Source organism: Beta vulgaris, chromosome 8 (assembly GCF_026745355.1).
Source record: "Beta vulgaris subsp. vulgaris cultivar EL10 chromosome 8, EL10.2, whole genome shotgun sequence".
Taxonomy (NCBI): Eukaryota; Viridiplantae; Streptophyta; class Magnoliopsida; order Caryophyllales; family Amaranthaceae; genus Beta; species Beta vulgaris.
In genome coordinates this window covers 58,517,393-58,544,012 of record NC_079209.1, presented here as the reverse complement: position 1 = coordinate 58,544,012, position 26,620 = coordinate 58,517,393, and the positions used below count along the sequence as shown (strand labels likewise).

The following is a 26,620-nucleotide window of genomic DNA, read 5'->3' as shown; positions in this document are numbered from 1 at the left end:
TTATAAAATAACTTAGGCCACTTTTTCTTATATAGTAATTCATATCAGATTAAGGCAAAGTGAAATTTTTTTATTCAAAAGTCAATACATCCATATCATTTGAAATTCACCACCATTGCCTTGAAGCATATGTGTTAAGTTGAGCCTAAGATGAATCTACTTTGATGATTTATCCTCCCCTCTCTCTCTCTATTTTGCCTTCCAAGGGCACATTTAGGAGTATATACACATATGTACATGCACTCACTATATACTAAAGAAAATCTAACTTCAACACAAAAATAATTGAAGTCCTAAGACTTCTTAATTTCTAAACATCTTTTTCAAAAATAGTTGCCACTTTTTTACTCAATAAAATGATTTTTGTTGCATTATCGGTTGTTGGCCTTAGTTTTCCAATCTCGATCGATATCTTCTGCTATTTTTATAGCATCATGAGATGCACCAAGCAAGCCTTGTTTGGTAAACCCTACGGCATATAGCCCGTTCTCGCCTTTCCATCCACCCGGAAATGTTTTCACCGGAAATCCATCATTCTCCGAGAACATAGTGCTTTCCTAGAAGGCACAAGAGTCATGAGGAAAAAGAAATCGTTACATATTTACGTGTTGTAAAGAAATGAAATCAAAGATAAAAAAAAAACGAGAATATAGTCACATAGTTTTACGTGGTTCACCAATATTACAATTCACGAAATGAAGATGAATAATGTGTTGATCAATCCACAAACACGAGGAGAGAACACATAACAATTATGAATAGGAAGGCAAATTTGTTCAGAATTGTGACACATGTGTTAAATCGTTCACAAGCATCATATTTAAGGCATCATAGCATTATGTATGTTCTTCCAAAAACATAAAAAATAATCACATATTATATCTGTTGTCTTATTAGTTGCAACATCTATTTTTTGAAGGTCAAACTTGACAAATTTAACCTTTTTGTTTTCAGTAAGTGGGAATTCATTAGACCTGACTCAACGTTTATTCATAAAATGACAACTTTTCGTTGTTTATTAATGTGTTATGAAATATATTCATGGTCTAAACCATATTTTTAAAACCATGAAAAGACAAATATAGTATGTTTAGATTTCCCACTGAGTGACGGAAGAGTATCAATATATATAAATCGTGTGTAATTTAATTAGGATAGTGATATTAATAGTGGAACTCTAAGGGTAAATATAATGATGACTAATCCTCAAAGGTTAGCCCTAACTATCATATTTAACTATAATAAAATTAAGATTATATCAGATTTCATACTTCCTGTGTGTAGAAATGAATGAATGTAGGGGAGGCACCAAATTATTTTTAAATTTATAATAAGAATAAAATCATATTTCTTTTTATAATTTTATTATTAAATGTGTTATCAATTTTGTTAGATAGTAGCTTGACAAATATTCTAGCAAGATGACATATGGACAAATATTCTAGCAAGATGACATATGGACAAATATTCAGGAATAGCTCTTCATATTGAAACAGGAATTGGGAGGGCACATGCATATATTATACTCCCTCCTGTCTTTATTAGTTTACCCGTATTTTTTGGGATGTTCTTTATTGATTTACATATTTATTTTGTTTTTATTTTTGGAATTAAACTACTAACTTTTCATCACACATACATTCAACTTTGATATAAAATAATAGTTTCTTTTTCTTTCTATGACTCGCGACATTATTTCCCCTAAATTTCTGTAAAAAAAGATGAGTAAACTAATATAAGACCAAAGGGAGTATATACCTTTAACCAAGATGGTACGTTGCTTTTAAAACCTGTGGCGAGAATGATAGCGTCAAAATTCTCCATTCTACCATCCGCAAACTCTACCCCTTGACTTGTTAATCTTTCAATTCCCGGAAAAACCTGTGTATAAGAGATTTAATGGAGTTCGTACTAGTTTGGACCATGAATAATAAATTTACAATATGCCAAGAATGTTGTGATCGTTAACTCATATCTATATAAACCATATTAAATGATTGTTTTCCATGTCATTCATTACTCCCATCATCCTTTAATAAACACTAGTAGCATTATATAGAGCTTAGATAAACATTAAGGCTCCGTTTGGTAGGGCGTAAAACGTTTTCCCAGAAAACTGTTTTCCTCTATTTTCAGTTTTACATTGTTTGGTTGGCAAAAGAGTGTAAAACCATTTTCCCTTGGGGTAAAATTACTCTCCCAAGGATGGAAAACCATTTTCCTTTCAAAATGAAGGGAAAACTATTTTCCTTCTCTCTCTTGTACACTCCTCTCACTACCTCCTTACTTTCCCTTTCATTTTCCTTTCATTTCATCATTTTTTTTACATCGAACCAAACAACGGAAAACTAATTTTGGAATTGTGTTTTCCATTGTAAATTGTTTTCCATGAAAATCATTTTACATTGAAAATATTTTACGCCCTACCAAACGGAGCCTAATTATGTGATGCTACAACAGTATCAAACACCTTATTTGAAATTTGATGCTTCTCAGATTGGTGCGAAATGTTTAGAACAGATAAAAAAGTTCAATGATATCCAAAACTCTTTCAGATAATAATAGTGCTAATATGATTCTCTCGCTGTTTTTTTATCTTCTCATTTTTTTTTCAATTTATAAGAAAAAATATAGTTATGTGGGGTCTTTTTGATTCGTCTCAACTAATATATTATTAATATTCAATCATTATGATTTTTACTAATATATAATGAAAGATATTTAAGTTCAAAAATGTGCATTAGGAGGTGTGCGCAAAAAAGTAAAGCTAACTTGTATTCACATATAACGACACATAAATTTATCATAACTAATGTTTAATTTGTAGATAACTTAAGAGTTATGTTTAACAACATCATAACTTCTATAATTTACAAGTCTAATCTTAGTATGACATTATGTGTAAAATCAGCCTAACTGTCTCTAATAGACAATTTTGAATATATTATATTATTTCAATTATGTTTGGTTGAATCCCATTGGTTATTTTGAAGGTGGGTAGTGTACGAATTGACTAATTTTTTAATTTTACAAAACTTATATATATTTTATCTGTTTTGTTTTAAATGCAATAAATTAATATTTTTTGTGAGATATAAAATAATCCTTTGTTGCATTTAAAACGGAAGAAAAAATTACCAATTATTTGAAGATGGAAGTATAGAAAAACAAAACCTTGATATCCCCGGTTTTGACTTTAGCAAGTGTCCCAATGTCCAACACAGGTGTCTTTCCTGTGATGCTCTTGTATTCAAGGGGGCCAATTGAGGGCCTAGTTATTCCTAATTGAGCCGTATCACCAAGCATTAGACGAGAGATTAGGAGCAAAAATTGATCCACTAGCTTAAGTGGAAACCACTTTAACAAGCACATTGACAATCCAAAAGTTGAAGTTCCTAGCATTTGTTGTGGGAGTATATGTACCTAAATAAAAAAGAAAGGGAAAGAAGGTTGAATTAGCTTGGATAAAGTAGGCATACATATTACATATATACATAAGTTCACATGAGAATGCAATTTTATGTGAGAAATGTTACGATTTTAGAAAAGAAGTGTTGTGACTCTAAGTGAAAAGTGTTATGACTCTCGATCCTTCTTATTTCTCAACTAAATCGTTTTCTGGTCTGACCTCGCACCTATATATATATAAATAAAAGTAGCTATAAATTAAATTGGTGACTAAAAGTAAAAAGTTGTTCGTTTCAAAATTTTCAAGAACTTATTTCCTTTTCTTCTTAAGATAGAATTAGACCAAACTTTATCAAATCACACTAGATTAGAGTGATTGTTGTAGACTAGATGTTTATATGTATAAAAAATATCACCTTTAAGAACATATATTTATCAGGCTAGACTAGACCACACTAGTAAGTTCAGCGCATACCAATATCAAATTATGCAATATTGTATCATAAAGATTATTATAAAGCCTTAAGTGAAGAAAACATAACCTAATGTAAAAGACAAATACAGCATAGTATTGAACAACTTATTAGAAGAAAAACAAAGTGTACACATCGTTTGATTACTTTATCAAATATATAAACGTACTCCCTTTATTGTATAGTAGAAAAAACTTAAGGAATTTAAGAATCAAAAAGTAAATAATATTACTTATAAAGAGATAGTAATATCCCTGTCTATAAGATGATATGCCCCGAACTCCAGAATTTGGATTTTTAAAAAAAATGATAGCTCGAGTATTAAAGAAAAGAGTTTGTCTTGTAAGAGACCGCCTATTTTTAAATTAAAATTAGGCAATGATAAGCCCAATATTAAAAAGAAAATTAGTTTAACAGTGACTAAGTTAATTTCTTTCGGTGATTAATTTAATCTATTTAGTGACTATGTCTACTCTTATATTAAAATTAGACCATATCTTTCAATAATTTTTGTAAAGGAAATAAAGGGAGGGGGTGATTTTGCAATTTACAACACCACTTCGTGGTAAAAAGTCGAATTTTGCGAGTACAAAAGTGCAAGGCAGATTCGAGCAAGTACACGTATGAGCATGCAAACGAACTCCAAGAAAAGCTAAGTGAGCTATATTGACATAAATAGAGATCTAAAAGAAGATTGAAAAAGTGCTAACAATTAAAGCCTATGATTGATTGTAGCAATTTTTTTTAAAAAATCAAGTTGTTAATTAGGTCGTCTTTTTCAAAGGACAAGATATGGTGTGCATGAGCGTCATTTAATAAAAAGAGAGAAAAAAAATGATACTAATAGAAAGAAGAAACATGTATTCATTATTTCATATTAAGATGACCTTAATGGAAATTAATTCCACTAACAAACGGAAACTCATCATCTAACTTTCAGGAAATCGATATATTTGGACTTAATGATATTTCTAATTAAGTAAAGTTTTGTTTATATTACTATATAGAATCAAGATTTCGATACATTAAAGTATTAAAAAGAATTTCAAACAAAAAAAGAATGAAATGAAATGGTCCCTCTTTTCCGACTAAGTAAATATCAAAATGATAAAGATTAGCATTTGATAACATAACTATGAAACAAAGAAAAGGAGGAAACACCGAGGAAACAAAATTTAGCTCTCATAACACTGCTGATCATCTTTTCTAATCAAAGGCAAAACCCTAATAACATTTTCTTGATCTTATAAACTAAATGGTTGTTAAAAATGTTTACTATGTGCCTCACATTCTTTAACAACCTTGTCATACCTACATCAAAATTGGCTATATCTATGTGCCATAAGTATAATCTCTCAAATATACATCGTCCTCTATCACTTAAAAAACTTCTCGCTTATTGTAACAAGATTAATGAAGCAAGAAGAAGTAGTTTGTATTAGCGATTTATTTATATATTAACCTTTTGGGTTAGGAGAAAAAATGTTGATTACAAACATTGATACATTAATAGACCAAGTGGACATTTATTGTCGATAAGGAAGCCAAGATGAGTTAAAAAGCTACCAAAAATGGAAGAAATAAATCACGGAGGGAGTAGCCGACAACCTAGGAAAAAAAAGACTTAAGATAATCAAACACCATAGAAGACATTAGTCAACAACCTCGGAAATATGTAGAGATATCCGACACCATTTGCATGTGCGACTTTTCTTCTAGTGACTCTAATGTATATAATTCGTAATTATTACTGGAAAACAATTACATAATTCCACTGATGCAACCCTTAATTTGATCAAAAATTAAGAAACATGAATATAACATTTGAATTCAATCAAACATCTAATCACCATATGAGCTATAACTCATTCTTAAACCTAAATCAAAGCAATTAATTAATTAATTGATCTCCCATACCACCACATTAATCACAGTACCTAAACACCATAAAACAATCATATAGAAATCCATGATGGTAGTCAAATCTTCATCGAAAACCGTGCTATGCAAAAGAGAATAAATTAAAGCTGAAAAGATAGATAGAAATGCTTACAGAATCCCTAACAACCAAGGAAGGATAAGCATTATGATTGCAAAGATCCAAGCAAATCTCCATACCTGAATTTCCACAACCAACTACCAAGACCTTGTTGTTACTAAAATCAGTACCACTCTTATACTCACTTGAGTGAATAATAGGCCCTACAAAATCCTCAATTCCTTCAATCTCAGGTACAAAGGCCTCTGCATTCTCTCCTGTTGCCACCACTAACCACTGGCAACTATACTCAACCACCTCTTTTTTCGGCCCCGCCACCAGCACCCGCCACAGCTCGTTTCGAGTATCGTAACAGGCCCGAACCACAGCCCGCCCAAAGAGGGGCTTGAGGTTGAAGTGGGTTGCGTATGAGTCAAGGTAACTGATGAACTGCTCCTTACTTGGGTAAGTAGGGAAGTTTTGTGGGAATGGGAGGTGAGGTAACTCACAGAACTGCTTCGGAAGGTGGAGCCTAAGCCGGTCGTAGGTTCGGTGTTTCCAGAGCGAGCCCGAGCATTGGGCCCGCTCTAGGATCAACCTAGGGATCCCCCTTTCCTTCAAGCACGCCGCCACCGCCAGGCCCGATGGGCCTGCACCAACAATCACCGGGCCTGGGACCCACACCCGCTTTGCCGAGGGCGACTGCGGGTGCGGGTCTTGGGCTAGCTTAGCCTCCATTTCTACAATGGGGTCCATTACTAGAGTATATACTTCTATAATGCTACAAGCCTACTACTAGGAGTGATGGTTATTATACGGATAAATTAGAAGAAAATATAGATTTTATGAGGGGGGGGATTAAGAGGGTATATAGGAATTTTATGTTATCCAAAAATTAGGATTTTTTTTTCTTATTAATCAATTAATAAACTCTTAATCTTATCCTAATTTTGAAATTTAGTTGACAAGAAGAAAAGAAAACAAAGAGGAGGTTAGGAAACTCAATTTTTTTTAATGTAAGACTCCTATTATATGAAGAAGGGTGGAGAAAGAGGAGGATGTTTGAGAAGAGTTGTGATTATTGTGTTGAAATTAAGGAGGAGGTCGAATTGATTGTCAATTTATATGATGGTGAAGGGGTCAAAAGAAGTAATTTTCTGTTTTTGTGGGACATGTTTCTAAAATATATAGGTGTTTTCAGTTTTAGTTCAATGTTGTATATAAAAAGAAAAGGTTTATTTAGTATTGTTGTATAGAGAATCACAAAAGATCATATATGCGAGATTATGAAAATTATGTTACTATCGTGGTATAAGTCTTTACAATTAAATTAGATGACATCTACATTTTTTAAAATAATTAGGGCGTTGTCTTCGGTATAAAATAATTGAACTGAATTAAGCTGAACTAAACTCAACTGAATTGTATTAAACAGAATTGAATTAAATTAAATGTAATAAATATATAAATAATATTTAAATAATAATAATATGAATATTAAATAATTATTATAATAATGATAAGTAATAATAATGAATAATATCAATAGTATTTTGGACATTTTAAAATGATAGTTATACATAAATAATATTAATAATCATAAATTAATAATAATAATAATTAATGATAATAATGATAACTAATACTTCCTCTGTTTCTAAATAAGTGCAACACTTCTAGTTTTCACGTTTGCCAATGCATTATTTTAACCATTAATATCTTCAATTATCAATAAGTAAAAATTATAAAAAGTTGATATTAAAAAAATTCACATTCAGACGAATCTAACAAGATCCCACATGACTATGTTTTTCCTAAAATGTAAATCACGAAAGCTAATTAAAGTTTAAACTGTGAATAGTAAACACTATGCAAATGTTGCACTTATTTTGAAACGGAGGAAGTAATAATTATTATTTTATATTATTTGTATCAATATAGTAATACTTGATGATGATTATATAGTAACAATAATATCTAAGAAGTAAATCAATATTACTATTTTAATAATTAGATTTTAATAATATAGTAAATTTAGTAATAAAAATAATAATTGGGTCGGACCGGGCAAAATTGCAATATAAACCGTTTTGACCGATTTGAATGGTTTATGGGCTAAAAAACGTGGGTTTATTTGTGCTTTTGACCTAAACCATGTTCCTCCTAGTAATAGTAATAATAATGAGTAGAGCTATAATAAACAAAATAATATATAGAAATAATAATAATAATAATAATAATAATAATAATAATAATAATAATAATAATAATAACAACAATGATATGAAAATAAATAATAAGAGTAATTAGGAAAATAAATTATACCAACATAATAATAATATTTAACAAAATGGTTATAAAAGAATGGAGCTAAACTGAACTGAATTGAGCTGAACTGAAATGAACTGAACTGAACTGAAAAATAAGTTGGGGAGAACAGACCCTTAGTCTAATAACCATAAAATTTCGCAGATTATAGTTTTTTTTCAAGTATATGAAGTATTATTTATGTGATAGCTTTATGAAATATCAAAAATCAATAATAATTAAACATGTTATGAATATGTTTTGTTTTTAAAAAAAAACATATAAATTATTACAGAATCAATTTTACAATGATCATGTTTCCAAATTACAATAGATTATAAATTTTAATGGCTATATAACTTCCTTAGATAGAAGATCCTCATTTGTAATTTGATATAAATATCAATTAAGCTATTCTACTATATATATATATATATATATATATATATATATATATATATATATATATATATATATATATATATATATATATATATATATATAGGGGTGTAAATTATCTGGATAAAATTCAAAGTCCAATCTAAACCAAATTAATCTTTTAAGCTGTATTCTCTTTCATACCAGATTGAATTTGGACTCAATTTCTTTGAGAATTGATATTCGGGCTGAATTTTGATTGAAATAGTTTAGATCCAAAAAGCCGAATAAACTAATATTCATAATAATCCTTTTTTAAGATGAAAATACATCAAAATTTAGATTTAAATTTCTAATCCTCTTTACTATTACTACATATCCAATAATCAACATAAACTTTTATTACTACAGTTGATGCCGGCCAGTTTATATGAATTTAATATTGTTTATGGTAATTTTCATTTTGAAGATATTAATGTTACAAAACGTATTGGGTGGACCGAGTTCACAATAAGTGCATCGAATATTGTGAACCCAGACTTACTTTATCACACAAAATCGACTATATGAGAATCATGTGGGAGCCCAATGGTTGGAGCTCCCACCTCCCAACCTCATGCATGGTCGGAAGCTCGATTCTCATCAACCCCATATTTGGGGTGTTTGTGTGGATTTATGCTTCTGGATATAAATTCCCAGTTTTCAGTCTCTGGAAGTTTCCTTATGGGTTGGGATCCCCTTCTTACCCCTTAACTCATGAGGGCTGAGCCTACTTGGCCAGTTGATTACCGAATAAAAAAACAAAATCAACTTTATTATATAAAAAAACCCGACTTTATCATATATATATAAACTGATTACATGAATTACAAAAATTGACTATGTCAGAAAACTTATAGAAAATAACTACATCAAACGAAAATTGAATATATCAAACGAAAACTGATTATATCAAATGAAAACTGATTATATCATATGGTTTTCGGTTCACAAATAAATTATTAGGAACGCGGTCCATTCAAGTTTTTTATATTAATGTTAAATTCAAAGAATTTTTAATGTTTATGATATGATAATGTTCCTAAAAGTAGTAAATGATAATGTTTTAGGAACTTTTTTTTTGAAAAGTAAAATTAATTCATTAATAAAAAGTCATACGACATCTACATAAGCAATCGAATCAAACAAATACATAAGTTGAATCAAACAAAAATTTCCTTCATAAAAACTACGATCGTCAAACAAATCTTGCAATGTGGAACATCTCCCGCTTATATCGCTGGAAAATACAGCCTTGTTGGAGAGACAATCTAACGATCCCTGGTAGTCGTGAGGATGATTTCCGTCGGATTCATCTGAACGTATTCGAAAAATTGATAACCTTTGTGATCCCGCATAATTCTTCACCAACAAAATAATTTCACGACAATCCATTAGATCTAGTATCCCGGATTGTAACCTGTAGAAATTCCCCCTTTAAAAGAGGAGAAAAACCCTGTCTTTCGAAGGAGGTCGAAAAACCCTGTCTTTCGAAGGAGATCGAAAAACCTTTTCTTACTAAGGAGATCGAAAACCCTGTCTTCCGAGGGAGAAATCGTTATTGGAAACCTAAAAACAAATAAAAGAACAAAGGTGGGGGCTTTCCAACGGTAAAAACCGATGGAAGCCCCTTTAAAAATCAACAATGGAGGCTAGGGTTTTTGAAAGTAGAGAGGAGAGAGGGGAGAGAAGAGAGAAGCATGATATGTTGTTTTAGGAACTTGAAGCATCTTATCTAAAGCGGAATAATGGACTTGGCGGATATATTCATATTGGATTCGGACTTTGTGAGTTTTTTTTTCTTTTAATAAGGTAAGGATAAACCTTGACAAGTTGGGGAAATGAAGGGGATTCCAACTTGTCAAGGGTGAGAATCGATCTCAGGACCTCATAAAATCGGAATGAAGCTAAGAGAAGCTCTAACTACTAGTCTATCCTCACGTACTCTCTCTTTTGTAAAGTACATTACTCTACAATATTCTACTTGTTTAGAATTATATAATACAACTTTCAGTTGCCTCATAAGAGAGATATGTATATTAATCTCACATTATTCTCTATATTTAACTTGCTTTCTTTTAGGCCTGTTCTCCCCAACTTATTTTCAGTTCAGTTCAGTTCAGCTCAGCTCCATTCTTTTATAATCATTTTGTGAAATATTATTATTATGTTGGTCTAATTTATTTTACTAATTACTCTTATTACTATTATTATTATTATTTATTTTATATCATTATTATTAATTATTATTATTATTATCATTATTATTATTATTATTGTTATTATTATTTCTATGTATTATTTTGTTTATTATAATTTTATTCATTATTATTACTATTATTATTAGAAGGAACATGGTTTAGGTCAAAAGCACAAATAAACCCATGATTTTTAGCCCATAAACCAATCAAATTGCGTCAACTCGATTTATGATGCAATGTTTTAGGTCCGACCCAATCATTAATTTTATCACTAAATATTATTATATTATTAAATCTAATTATTAAAATAGTAATATTAATTTACTTCTTATATATTATTGTTATTATATAATCATCATCAAGTATTAATACATTAATACAAATAATATAAAATAATAATTATTAATTATCATTATTATCATTAATTGTTATTATTAATAATAATAATTTATGATTATTAATATTATTTATTCATAACTATCATTTAAAAATATCCAAAATACTATTATTATTTATTATCATTACTTATCATTATAATTATTATTTAAAATACATATTATTATTGTTTAAATATTATTTATATATTTATTACATTCAATTTCAATCAGTTCAGTTCAGCTCAATTCAGTTCAGTTCAGTTCAGCTGTTTTATGCCGAAGAGAACAAGCCCTTACTTAAACCATAACATAGAGTTGTTGACATCATATCTTATCCATTTTCTTGATCTCTTTACTCGTTTATAAGTAATTTGATATACTTTCTCTGTTCTATTTAAAATGAAACATTGGGTGAAATGACACTATTTATTGATCAATTTTGACTCCAATTTATCGCTATTATATAACAAAAAACATAGTCAAGTGGGATCTTATTAGATTCGTCTCGATGCATACTATCAAATTATAACTTTTTTATATTTTTTTACATGTGCACAACTAAAGATATTAATGATTAAATAAACGTGTTAGGTTGCGTGAAAAAGCAAACGTTTCATTTAAAACAAAACGGATGAAGTACATTTTTTAAATTCATTGGAGCCATGAACGCTATACAAAGTACAAAGAAGGGGAGGGGGAATTCGAACATGTGACCTATTGTTCGCAAAAACTCAACCTTAACCACTAGGTCAAGACATCCTTGATAGGCAATTTGATATATCATATATTTAGTTGTCAACAGTATCTCAGAATGTGTGGATGAGTATGAAGACTATATTGTAAATATCTAGTGTAATAAAGAAACTTGTATTACACTCTACTGTTATTAGTTAGTTTGTTAGTTACAAGATAACAACCTAGCTTATAAATAGTAGTTTTGTAATAACAGAATAGTATTATGTATTTTTCTGCAATAACAAATCCTCTAAGAGCTTTAGCTCTCTTCTCTCTACTTTGATTCTCATGGTATCAGAGCAGGTTCAAATTGAACCTTGTTCTTCATACATTTCTTAATTCTTTGCGATATTGCGATTGAATCAAGCGCAAATTAAAGCGATTCTTGCTGAAGGTTTCCAGAAACGTGAAGTTTCCTTCAAACTTCATTAATGGCGGAAAATACTGCAGAAATCTCAAATTCTGGTGATAACAATGTGAGTAATAACGATCCTTATTACATCTCTAATTCAGATCAAACTATGAATAAATTGGTGGCAATCAATTTGAATGCTACAAATTTTGTAAGCTGGAGAAGGAACATTAAACGAGCTTTAGTTGCGAAGAACAAATTAGGCTTTCTTGATGGTTCGATTGTGAAACCTAATTCAACTAATAAGGATTTTAATCGTTGGATAAGGTGTGATTATCTGGTTACCTGTTGGTTAGTCAACTCTATGGAACCAGAAATTGGTGAAAATTTTACATTTGTAGAAAGTTCTGCTCAACTATGGAGTGAGGTTTGTGAGCGCTATGGTCAATCTAATGGACCACAAATTTATCAGTTGAAGAAAGATTTAGAGAAATTGAAGCAAGAAAATATGTCTGTAGTTGCATATTTTGGAAAGATGAAACGCTTTTGGGATGAGTTACAGAATCTTAGGAATTTTCCTGACTGTAGTTGTGGTGTTCTAGCCAACTGTACTTGCAATTTCTTAAAGAAAATAGCGGATTTTCAAGCAGAAGAAAAACTCATAGAGTTTCTTTTAGGCCTCAATGATGGTTATGACAATGTTATCACTAACATATTGTCAATGGATCCTTTACCTTCTTTGAATAGAGCTTTTTCTCTAGCTCAACAAATTGAGAAACAGAAACAGATTTCTGCTCTTCAATTTTCCACTCATGAAGTTAGTGCCTTAGCAGTGCAACGAAACTCTGGTGTTAGGAGGGACTGGAGGAAGGAGAAAATGGAGAAAATGAGTTTGAAATGTGACTATTGCAAGGGTAAAGGACACACGAAGGATCAATGTTTCAAGTTAATAGGTTTTCCTGATTGGTATCACAAGAAACCACTGTTAGCATCTGGTGGAAAACTTGCTGCTAATGTTGCTGTTGATAGTTGTCTTGAAGATACTCCACTTGATTTTGCTGCTGCTGGTCCTTCTATGACTAGTTCTCCTATGGCAAATCATGTTGACACAGCTATGATGCATTCAATGTTTCAAGAGTTTCTCAATTCTATGAAAGGAAGACAAGATGTTGGACCTGTTGCCCATGCTCATTCTGCAGGTATAAAACCTTCTCAATTTTGGATAGTAGACTCAGGTGCTACTGATCATATGGCTTGTGATGCAAGTTTATTTTCTTTTACAAGAAAACTTGATAAACTGATTGAAGTAGGTCTGCCAGATGGAAGTGTTTCATATGTTTCTGAAATTGGTGATGTGATTATTTGTCCAAATATAGTGCTGCATAATGTGTTATTGGTTCCTAGTTTCAAGCACAATCTATTATCTGTTGGACAATTGGCTAAACATAACAAGATTGAAGTGAAATTTTCTTTTTCTGAGTGTATATTTGTTAATGCTTGTGGTATTCAAATTGTTCAAGGGATTAAAATTGGAGGTCTCTATTATCTGAAAATGCATCCTATTACTCAGGATCTTACAGCTTGTACTTCTCTTCCTTTTCCTACTCAGTTACAAAAATCTTCTGCTCATAAAGTCAATCTAAAACAGCCTTCTCTTGAAATATTACATGCCAGACTAGGTCACCCTTCTTTTTCAAGAATGAAGTATATTGATTCTGACTCATGTTCTCATAGAGATGATTTCTTTTGTGAAATCTGTATTTTTGCTAAACATCATAGATCTGCTTTTCCTAGGAGTCTATCTCGAGCACCTGAAAGTTTTTCTCTCATCCATATTGATTTATGGGGCCCATACAAGGTTAAAACTATTCATGGAGCCTCTTATTTCCTTACCATTCTTGATGATTTTAGCAGAACAACATGGACATTTCTCTTACAAAACAAAACACAAGTGTATAGAACCATAGCTAACTTCTTTCTACAAGTTGAAACCCAATATGATAAACACATCAAAGGAGTTAGGTCTGATAATGGTACTGAGATAATACAAGAACAATGCCTTGCTTTATTCAATAACAAAGGCATTATACACCAAAGAAGTATAGCAGGTGTACCCCAACAGAATGGGAGAGTTGAAAGGAAACATAAACACTTGTTAGAAGTTGCCAGAGCTTTAAAATTTCAATCCAATGTTCCTTCCCACTTTTGGGGAGAATGTCTGTTAACAGCCACTTACCTAATCAATAAGCTTCCTACACCTATTCTCAATTTCAAATCACCTTTTGAAATTCTCACCAATCACATTCCTGATTATTCTAACCTTAGAGTGTTTGGATGTTTGTGTTATGCTCATAACACAGATAGAAAAAGAGACAAATTCAGTCCTAGAGCAACAAAATGCATCTTCATAGGTTATCCTTTTGGTCAAAAAGGATACAAGGTTTATGACTTACTTTCTAAAAAATGTTTTGTAACCAGGGACATTGTGTTTCAAGAATCAGTTTTTCCATATCACCTTACTACTGATTCTTCTTCTATTCCTGTTTCTGCTGACCATACTCTTGTTGATATATCTGATAATTCTTGCATTCCTGTTCTTACTCCAACTTCTTCCTCCTCTTCTAATCAAAATACTATCTCTTCTTCTTCTTCTGATAATCATTTCTTTCCTCCTAATTCTTCTCATCTATCTCCTTCTCATTCTACATTACAGACACCAGACAATATTATACTTGAACAGCCTATCTCTCATGACAATGTTTCTATTCCTATTCCTTCTACTAATACTATTCCTACTGCTAGCTCTATCCCTTCTATTTCAACTCAACAACTTCCTAAAAGAGTTGTTAAACCTCCTATCAAATTCAAAGATTATGATTGCCCAACTTTGCCTACTACTTCTCATTCTCTTTCTTTCTCAGTTAATTCTTCTCCTCCAACCAGTGAACCTCTTTCATATAAACAAGCTTGTTTGTATCCTGAGTGGCAAGATGCTATGGATAAAGAACTCACTGCTCTTGAACAAAATGATACATGGTATTTAACAGACTTACCAACTGGAAAGAAAGCTATCTCTTCTAAATGGGTTTACAAGATTAAATACCTTCCTAATGGTGAAGTTGAAAGGTATAAAGCCAGATTAGTGGCTGTGGGTTATCAGCAAGTGGAAGGTACAGATTATACTCATACTTTCTCTCCAGTAGCTAAGATTGCTACTGTTAGAATATTAATCTCTCTTGCTACTGCCAAAGGATGGCCTTTATGTCAATTAGACATAAACAATGCATTCTTACATGGTTTTTTGGATGAAGAAGTCTTCATGAAGCCTCCTTTAGGGTACACAAAAGCTAAATCTGGTGAAGTTTGCAAGCTTAAGAGATCTCTATATGGGCTTAAACAAGCCTCAAGGCAGTGGAATAAGGAGTTGAGTAGATTCCTTCTTAGTCATGGTTTTGTTCAATCTGTGCAAGACTATTCTCTATTTACTAGGCACCTAGATGGTGAATTTGTTATCATTTTGATCTATGTTGATGACATGGTGCTCACTGGTACAAGTCAAAGCCAGATTGACATTATGAAAGCAGCCCTTGATGCAGCCTATACAATTAAAGATCTAGGGGAGATGCAGTACTTCTTGGGAATTGAGGTTATCAGAAATAGCTCTGGAATTCTTCTCAGTCAAAAGAAATACATGACTGATATCATTAAAGATTTTAATTTATCTTGTTCTAAATCTGTTGCTGCTCCCTTACCAAAGGGTCTTAATTTATCCACTGAAGAAGGTGAAGTTCTTGTTCACCCTGAAGAGTATAGACAGCTTGTAGGTAGGTTATTGTACTTGAACATAACCAGGCCTGATCTCTCTTATGCCACACAGCACCTCAGTCAGTTTCTCAGTTGTCCTAGGAAGCCACATTTACAAGCTGCTATGCATGTAGTTAAGTATCTCAAGAGCACACTTGACTTGGGATTGTATTACTCTGCTCATTGTGACTTGCAACTTACAGTATATTCAGATGCTGATTGGAGTTCATGTACATTCAGTTGTAAGTCTTTGAGTGCATATTGTATGTTCTTGGGTACTCATTTGGTTTCTTGGAAAACCAAGAAACAAAAGACTGTAAGTAAATATAGTGCAGAAGCTGAATACAGAAGTATGTCAAGTGCTGCATCTGAGATTGTTTGGTTAGAAGGTTTATTGCAAGATTTGGATCTACATGTTGCTAAGCCTATAACTCTTTTTTGTGATAACTCTGCTGCTGAACACATTGCACAGAATCCAGTTTTTCACGAGAGGACAAAGCATCTCAACCGTGATTGTCACTATGTTAGAGAACAAGTTGTTTCTGGCTTCATTCAAACAACTCATGTTCCTAGTTCTCTGCAGCTTGCTGACATTCTTACAAAGCCTTTAGCTGGTCCTTTACATCATCAAATTAGTTCCAAGCTTGGTCTTGTGTCATCTCCACATGTCCAGCTTGAAGGGGGGATATGAAGACTATATTGTAAATATCTAGTGTAATAAAGAAACTTGTATTACACTCTACTGTTATTAGTTAGTTTGTTAGTTACAAGATAACAACCTAGCTTATAAATAGTAGTTTTGTAATAACAGAATAGTATTCTGTATTTTTCTGCAATAACAAATCCTCTAAGAGCTTTAGCTCTCTTCTCTCTACTTTGATTCTCAATGAGCATGAGATTCCCATTATTGCGTACATAAATGTTTTTGATCGTAAAAGGAAAAATACTATTATTAAGATTTATTTTGCATAGTCATAATTGCGTATGATATGATGCTCCTAACCATTCCAACTATTTACTTCTTATCTTCAGATGTAGAATGTTCCCTATATTAATTCACTTGTCATCTGACTTATACAAACAAAATTAGTTCTCATACAAGACTGCAATAATGAAGTTTGATCAAACAGTTTATTGACTCAAATTAAGTTGTTGTGGAATGAACGAATGAATAATTCAGTACGAGATACACACTAATACACTATGTTGTCATTCCTTGTTGGGTTCGTGTCACAACTCACAAATCCTACATTAATTAAGTTCAAGCTTGTTCGGTAAGTCTCGGAGGAAATTTACACATTCCGTATACTTGGCCTCCAAGTCTTTTGAATATCCTTGGCCTTCAAGGATTATGGAGGGTGTTTGACAATTAGAGTTTTGGAGCAAAGATAGATTTTTGGACCTTTTTTAGAGTTTTGACTAGTCAAAAACTCTAAAAGGGTTGCTTGAAAAGAGAGTTTTAGAGAGATTTTTGGAATAAAAACTCTCAAAATGAAAAAGCTCCTATTAGGAGTTTTTTCTTTAAAGGATTATGTAAAAATATGTTCAATTACGTTTTTGTCTCTAATAATAATACTAAACATATGTCTTATTAAAATGTCTGTAAATGTCATTTCATACAAACAAATGGCAATAAGTTTTTAGCAATCAGTTAATTATTACCAAAACACATTTTGAAAAAAGGTTGTCAAATCAGCCGTCAAATTTGGTGAACAAAAAGTTAAAACTCTAATCGTAAACTCTAAACTCTAAACTATATTTGCCAAACAGGGCTATGATGTCCTTGGATAGGCGTCTCATCGTGAGAGGCCAAAATGGCCTCTCACAGGGACATTTTTGACATTTTGTACAAAAAGACAAATAAACAGACGATGAACTTTGGTACCAGCTTATACCAAAGTTCCGTAAAATTGATACCAATACCAAAATAACTCTTATTTTAGTATCTAGTGTAAGTGAACTTTAATATTAACTTTGAGCTTTTGTACCAATTATACTTTGACACTAATTATACTAAATTTGATATCAAATTTGAATTTTGGTATTACTAATACCTACTTTAATACAGTAACTCTTATTATAGTACCTATGAGAGGTCACGATAAGACGCCAAGAGTTTCTGCTTGCAAAGTGCGACTGCCACTTGGTGCCACTCTCCCACGCATGTTAAAAATATTGCATGGTCGCATCAAACTCTTACTAATTTCAGAATAATAATAGAAACCTAATTCTTATTTCCTTGTTGATACATTGTGAATGGGGAATATTCTTCCCGAAATAGAAAGTTGACTCATAGCATACTTTTTTCTTTTTAATAGTTAACTTTAATTACCACATTGGGTGCAAGACACACATGGTATCGTAATATGATATTATATCTAGACATATAGTGTTGGTCCAATTGAGAATCCAAAGTATAAGACCCGAACAAAGTGGACCTATGATTGTGATTGCAATCATGCTAACATTAACAATTTTGAGGAAGACATACAAGTATGAAGAATAATTGTATTAACCTTATGTGATTAACTCTGACATTCAATATATATAAGGTTTACAATACAGGCCTGTGACTAGTAAAAGACTATTCTATCCTTTTACATACAATATTATCTAATACACCCCTCAATCTTTACGGGGTGAAACAACGGATAGATTGGTATAATGTCACTGAGTAGGAACATGTCGAACAATAATACCTCCCTTGGCAACCATTTCTCGAACAAAGTGATAATCGACATCAATATGTTTGCTACGATCACGATGAACTGGATTAGCAGTGAGATAAGTAGCAGAGACATTATCACAATAGACGATCACAGGACGACGAAGAAAATGGCCAATGTCAGCAAGAAGTTGCTTGAGCCAAATGGTTTCTGCAGCTGTGTAAGCAACAACCCTGTATTCAACTTCATTGGAGGATTTGGAGAAAGTAGGTTGCTTTTTCGAACGCCTGAAAATTAGATTCTTCCCAAGAAAAACAGCATAGCCAGTAGTAGAACGTCGCGTGTCAGGGCATCCTTCCCAATCTGCATCAGAATAGACAATAACAACACTAGGAGAACTGCTGCTATATAAGAACAGACCAAAATTTAATGTGCCCTGCAGATATCACAGCATGAAGGTGAGTAGTACAAGGAGCATGCATAAACTGAGACACCATGTTAACAGCATAAGCAATATCTGGACGAGTCATAGTTAAGTACTGCAATGCACCAAGCATACTACGATAATCTGTGGGATCGGCAAGAAAATCTTAATCAAGTAGAAACAATGTTACTCTAGAAACAACAGGTGTGGTAACTAGTTTGACAGTATGAAGATGAAATTTACGAAGTAAATCAGAAACTTACTTATATTGTGACAAAAATAAACCAGAGGGAGTATGCACAACCTGAACACCTAAGAAGTAATGAAGATCTCCTAAATCCTTCATTGCAAACTGAGAAGAAAGGACATAAATAAATTTTGTTACAAGAGGAGGACTACTACCGGTAAGGACAATGTCATCAACATATAACAAAAGAATAATGAGATGACCACGATATTTGAGAGTAAACATAAAAGTGTCACAACTGCTGCACTTGAAACCAATAGATAATAGGAAGTTACTAAACCTAGAGAACCAAGCTCGAGGAGCTTATTTCAAACCATAAATGGACTTACAGAGACGACAAATGTAAGTAGGTTTAGATGGATGTATGAAACCCGGAGGTTGACGCATATAAACCTCTTCATGAAGAGAACCATGAAGAAAACCATTTTTGACATCTAATTGACGAATAGATCATTTAAGAGAAACAACAATAGTGAGAACCAAGCGAACAGTAGTAGGCTTAACAACATGACCAAAGGTTTCAAAGTAATCAATACATGCCTGCTGGTGATTTCCAAAAACGACAAGCCTGGCTTTGAACCGCTCCACAGAACCATCAGAATTATATTTAATCCGATAAAACCACTTACAACCAAGTAAATTCTTATCACAGTTGCGAGGTACCAACTTCCATGTGTCATTATTAATCAAAGCGTTATATTCATCTAACATAGCTTGTTGCCAACGAGAGTCTTTAGAAGCTTGTTTAAAATTAGTGGGTTCAGACTCGACAACATCAGTTTTTAAATTAATGAATATTTTGGGCTTAGACACACCGTCCTTTAACCGAGTAACCATGGGATGGTTGTTGGCAACAATGGAAGATAGAATAAGAGGGGGAAGGGTGGGAAACACAACACTAGATGGCGAGGGAAGGGGAGTGGATGCGAGGGAAGACACGTGGGGAGCAGCAGGGGAAGATGGACCAGGACTCGCTGGGGAGCCAGCAGCCTCGCTAGGAAGGCCAGCGTGCGCTGGGCTCCTAGTGGGCTGGGCAGGCGGGACAGATTGGGAGCCAGCAGTCTTGTTAGGCAGGCCAGCGTGGGTTGGGCGCCTAGTGGGCTGGGCAGGCTTGTCGATTTGGTAGGCAGACGCTCCAGCGTGTGCTGGAGACTCGGCGGGATGGGCAAAAAAATGTCGAGGCGGAAAGAGTCGAGCCAGCATGCGCTGGTGACTCGTCTGGACAGGCAGACGCGACGATGCTGGCAGTTGGCCGAGCTGTCGTAGGAGACGGGAGATGGGGGGAACCATCTCGCACATGACTAGGAGAGACACGAAACTGACTAGAGGAGCCAACAGTCGTGGGACTCCAAGTACAGTCTAAGACCATAGGCGACGTGTAAGGCACAAAAGACGCTGGACCAACCAAAGTTCGATACTGAAAGTTATGTTCATGAAAGAGGACATGACGACTAGTGATGACTTTGTTGGTAGTAGAATCAAAACAACGATACCCTTTATAATCCAGTGCATATCCAATAAAAATACATGTTTTAGACTTAGGTTGTAGTTTGTGATTTTTAGAATTTACGAACAAAGGGAAGCATTCACAGCCAAACGTTTTCAAAAAATGATAAGTAGGAGGAGGACGATGAAATAATTTTTCAAAAGGTTAAACACACCCTAAAATCGAGCTGGGTAATCTATTGATGGTGTAAGTGCCAGTGTATGATGCATCAACCCAAAATTCAACAGGAATATCAGAATGAATTATCATAGTACGAGCCATTTCAATTATATGACGATGTTTGCATTCTGCAACACCGTTTTGAGCTGGAGTATGGGGACAAAATTTTTGTAAGATTATGCCATTGTCACTAAAATGTTGTAGAAAAGGAGAATTATCATATTCCCTACCTCCATCGCTTTGAAATATTTTAATCTTGCAATTAAAAAGGTTTTCAACCATTCTTTTGAAACATAAGAAATTTAGAATAAGCAACTGATTTTCGACGTAAAGGATAAATCCAGGAATAACGTGAGAAATCATCAAAAACACAACATAATAACGATATAATTGATTTGACAAAATAGGAGACTGCCAAATATCACTATGAATTTTATATAGTGGATATGAAGAAATATGTTCAACTGAATCAAAAGGTAAATGATGTATCTTTCTTAACTTACATCCAACGCAATCATCATGAAACTTAGAAGTACATGTGATAGATTTATTTGAACATAAAGATCCTAATATACTAGAAGAGGTATGACCTGGACGAGCATGCCACACGTCACCCGATTCCTTAGTTGCCAGGAAAGCAGGAACTGGAGTCTTAGGAGGGACAACACTGGGCTGAAGAGGGTAGACACCTTGTTTATTGGATCCCCGAAGTAGAATCTCCCCCGTTGCCTGGTCCTTAACAGAAAGAAAAATTTTATCAAAACTCACAACACAATCATTTTCTTGACACAACTTGTTAACTGATAATAAATTATGTTTTAAGTGAGAAACAAAGTGCTTTTGTGCCGGGGAGACTGATTACAGACCTCATTTTCTTGAAATAATCATTTTGTCCAAGATGATGGCTAATAGGCTCAAATTATTTCTTCCTGACCTCATTTCCAAAGACCAAAGTGCTTTTGTGTTGGGGAGATTGATTACAGACAGTGCTATGGTGGCTTTTGAGATTTTTCATGGAATGAAACGTAGGGGGGAGGGGAGAGTTGGGTCCATGGCTTTTGAATTGGATATGAGTAAGGCTTATGATAGAGTGGAATGGTCGTTTTTGGAGAAAGTAGTTAAAGATTGGTTTTTGTGGTGCTTGGATTGACAAGATCATGCTCTGCTTATCTATTGTATCCTATGCTTTTAAGTTGAATGGTAGTGTGAAGGGAATATTATACCATCGAGAGGGCTTTGGCAGGGAGATCCATTGTCCCCCTACTTATTTCTCCTATGTTTTGAAGCTTTCTCAATGTTGTTGTCGAATGCGGCGCATAGTAGACTGATTAATTCATGGGGCCAGGGTATGTCGTGCAGCTCCTCGTATCTCTCATTTATTTTTTTGCTCATGATAGCATATTATTTACTCGAGCGACAATTCAGGAATGTTATGTGGTGGCTGATATTCTCAGTACGTATGAAAGAGCATCTGGTCAGAAAATTAATTTCAATAAATTTGAAGTGTCGTTTAGTAAAAATGTGGATGGGGAGCAAAGGGATGTGCTGGTGCTACACAGGTCCAGTGGAGTCGTACTGTGTGGAATTGGTATTCCATACCTAAAAACATATTCATTATGTGGTTAGTGGTTGAAAATATATCGAAGACTAAGCATAGATTAATGCCAGATGGGTGTTTGTGGCGATGATCTCTGTTATTTTTGCTTACAGCATAGTGAAGTTCAATCTCACTTGTTTTTTGATTGTGCCTTGAGTCGAAGATGTATGGAGGAGATAATGCAATGGCTAGGTTTACAGTGGCGTGGTAGGAATGTTTCTGAGGTTTGCAGGTGGCTGAAAAGTGGTAATGGAGGCAGGAACCAAATTTACAAGATTTGGATGAATAGAAACCTTGCTTGTTGGGATTCTATTATGCATACTATAGATTATGTCAGATCCTATATACTTCTATTCGATAAGATAATTTTAAATTCTATAAAGTAATTAATACCTCTGGTATTCAGGAGGATAATGATTCTTCCTTTCCAACACACTTCCACAATCTCGCTTGCAAAAACATCACAAATGCTTATGTTGTTAAAGTTTGTGTTGTGACTTTGACAAATGAAATATAACAGTGTTGAAACATATATGTTGTTGATCCCTCCTTTTCCCAATCCTTATAAATCTCTTTTCATCCCAATGATCAGGCCAAGAGTTTTGGAGAATAAAATAGTCATTATCATATCCAACACAATTCATACAATGCCCCACGGTGGGATTCCTGTCACCAAGAAATATTCCCTAAACCAAAAGGCCAAACAAAAGCAATTAGTAACTTAAAAGAAAATATCGGTTATTCTTATAATGTATAAAAATGTGTTTGAGAATAGCTTTTTATTTAGCTAGTATGCAGAATATTTTTTGGTCAATAGGATATGCCCTCTATTGTGTATTCTATACAAAATGAATAATGATAGCATAACTAATTATTAGCTATATCAAACTAGCAACATAATTAAGGAATAGAGTAGTAACTAAAAAACCGTAGAAATAATTTTACCCCACTATAATTACGAAAATCTTCGCCAACCTTCATGGATAAGATCATCGGTTGTTGAGCTGTGGCTCTTATCAGTTGATCTTCAGTTGAGTGCAACTTGATATATCCAGATAGCGGCACCTTGGAACCAAATGATGGAAAATAATATATTTCCTGCTCCATTTGAGTGAAAACTCCTTTCATCATGTAATGTTGCATAACAAAGATTCATTGCTCTCATCTTTGTTTCTTACCATCCCAATAATTGTATCGATTATCGCATGATTTCAATTGCTCAATCGACTTCTAGGTTCCTGATGCCCAACAAGTGTCTGATAATCAACCCCGTTTCTGAGATTTTGGAACATAAGGTGAACCTACTTATTATGATCCTAATTAGATCCAAGATTTTAAATGTTTGATTTTTCGGTCCAGACCAAATAATAAACAATTGTTTGGTCCAGAATATTTTTATGTGATAAGAGCGAACGTACGTATGACGTCATCCTACCTCTTTCGATATATGAGTTTTCTTGTGCATGATGTTTGTAAAGCAAATTTCTACCAATGGAACTAAAAAAAAGTGTATAATTCAAACTTTGGTTTGAACCTTCTTTCTAGCGTTCTTTTTTTTTCTGTCTCAACTAACTTACAAAGTACATACAATCCACAAATTAAAAATCACCGCATTCTTTAGTGTTTCATAAGTTTCGTCAACAATATATATGAAGGTCGTAATTAAATATTACTTTAAATGATTCACAATGATATGTCTCTATGTTCTACTTAAGTTTGCTGGTGCCTGTTAATCCAACAAATTCTTAATGTTACAAAGAAAAAACATCAGTTCATTCGTTGAAAAAAAAAAAGAGAAGGGTTGCGCTCATCCGCAAAGAAGGGACGTGATAATTCGGTTTATAAACAAATACTCCAATAAATTAAACAATGATGATAGAAGGTCATTTGTTTTTAGTGTAAAATCTATTATGCAATCAAATATGCTTTTACTAGACCTCTAAACAAAAATTATGATAGAGGGTCATTTCAAGAAAAAATATCGCACTCCATCTTTAATGTTGTTATATAAAATTGATTTAGGCATATGATCTTATACGATATTATTAGAGTATTGATATAAAATTATACTAAATTTTTAAATATTTGGACATTAAAACAAAAGTGAAATGACATCCTAAATAAGGAATAATTACTTTTTACATATTAGCATTATTGAATATATTTAATGCTTTTAGACTTTGAGAACTACATGAAAATAATTATGTCTGAATTTCAAAATAATAACTTTATATTTTTTTGATCTAATTGTATTGAGAATATTTGAAATTGGTTTATGACATGTACTTTATACAATTATAATTTTCGTAAATGAAATTGAAATATTAGATGTTCAATAATTTTGAATTGATAATATGAAATACTTTTTACATATTACAATCAATGCTTTTATAATTTGAGAACTCTATGAGAACAATTTTATCTAAATTTAAAAACTAATAGCTTGTGATTTAAAATTTATGATCTTGTATAAAGAATAATTAAAAGTGGATTATAACTCATACGATGGGTTTAGTAAAATGGACTTGATATCTAGAAATTTTGTTCAATACTAATATGAAATATACTTATTACACATTTACACGTTACTATCAATAACGAATATTTCAATTAGGCTTGAGAACAGTTCTATCTAAATTTCAAAATTAATGACTTGTGATTTAAATTTTATGATCTTGTATTGACAATAATCAAAATTGGATGTGAAAAAGGTTTTTGCCATAAATTTAAAATTTTCGGAAGTTTTTCCTAAAAGAATTATGTGGATATTCACGTGTACTAAAAGTTATATAATCATGTATTAAAATTGTTGATATGTCATTTTTATGTATAGTTTTTAGATGCATTTAGGTTGCATTTTAGAGCATTTAGTTTCATATTTAGGTTCATTATTGCATTATATTCTTAAGTTATGATTTTCTACTCCTATTCGGTATGTTTTCTTGTTTTTGATGAATTTCAGGCATTGATAACGTATTTGGAGTATGATTAGCTAAGCTTAAGGATTAGGAGCACTTGGAAAGAAGCTACAACGATAAGGACGTATGGATATGTCATAGTACGAGTTTGAGCAAAAACGAAGCGGAAAATCATTAGAAGAAATGTGAAAAAGAGTCAGTCTACTCTTGATCATAACTTTTGATGTGATTCTTAGAATGAGTAATTCCACCAGATTTGGAAACTAGACTTGAAGATCTTTCCAACGATAGGTGGCACGCCCCGAGGAGACTTTAGTCAAGGAGTTATGCCTTTCGGAAGATTGACTGTTCTGCTGGAATCTGCCAGGACTACGCCGGATCACTAATCCGCTATTAATGATTTATTTAGAATTTTCCTTATCTTGTAAATTACTTTCCAAGTCATATTAGGTTATGATGATATTTATTTAGATAGGTTTTCATTCTTTCTCTCTCCTCCTCCTCTCACGTTATTTTAGGTTTTGGTTTAGTTTTCTCTCTCTTCTCTTTCTCTCTAGTTTTAGTGTAAACCCTATTTTCATTTTTTCATTAATTCATGAGTTCTATTAGTTTCTTTCTTGATTTCTTTATTATGTTTTCTTTATAGTTTTAGATTTCATTATTTATTTCATGATAGAGTAGTTTCTTTTATCTATGGTTAAGTTGAACCCTAGTATGATTTAATTCATATTGTTTCTTTAAATTCTCATATTAATTGTTAATTGTTCTTGCTTAATTGATTGTGCATTAGCCAATACTAGATTAGGGATAACTAGTATTGTTATGATTCCATTGTCTTGATCACAACGGGAGTTGGATTTTGACGGATTTGAGTATTTCAATTAAGGACATGAAGTTCTCCACGGGAGTAGGTAGAATGGATTGTTAGGAAGTTAAAGTCCGTGTTTAATGTCTTTAATTTGCATGATTCCACGGGAGTAGGCTTGAATGCATATTAGAGAAGCCATAGATACTCGGGAGAGGTTTATGGTACTTTATAGGGTGTACTTT

At 32.8% G+C, this 26,620-nt stretch overlaps 1 protein-coding gene across 1 annotated transcript; it reads right to left on the bottom strand.

Annotated features, from left to right (window-relative positions):
* On the bottom strand, window positions 1-6,746 carry LOC104902195 (indole-3-pyruvate monooxygenase YUCCA2). Its single transcript, XM_010689893.3, has 4 exons — window positions 5,935-6,746; window positions 3,175-3,423; window positions 1,759-1,881; window positions 1-557 (listed from the first exon to the last, which is right to left on the bottom strand). The coding sequence occupies exons 1-4, from the start codon at window positions 6,613-6,615 to the stop codon at window positions 372-374; spliced, it is 1,239 nt and encodes a 412-aa protein (XP_010688195.2). The 5' UTR covers window positions 6,616-6,746; the 3' UTR covers window positions 1-371.
* Window positions 6,747-26,620: the final 19,874 nt, after the last annotated feature.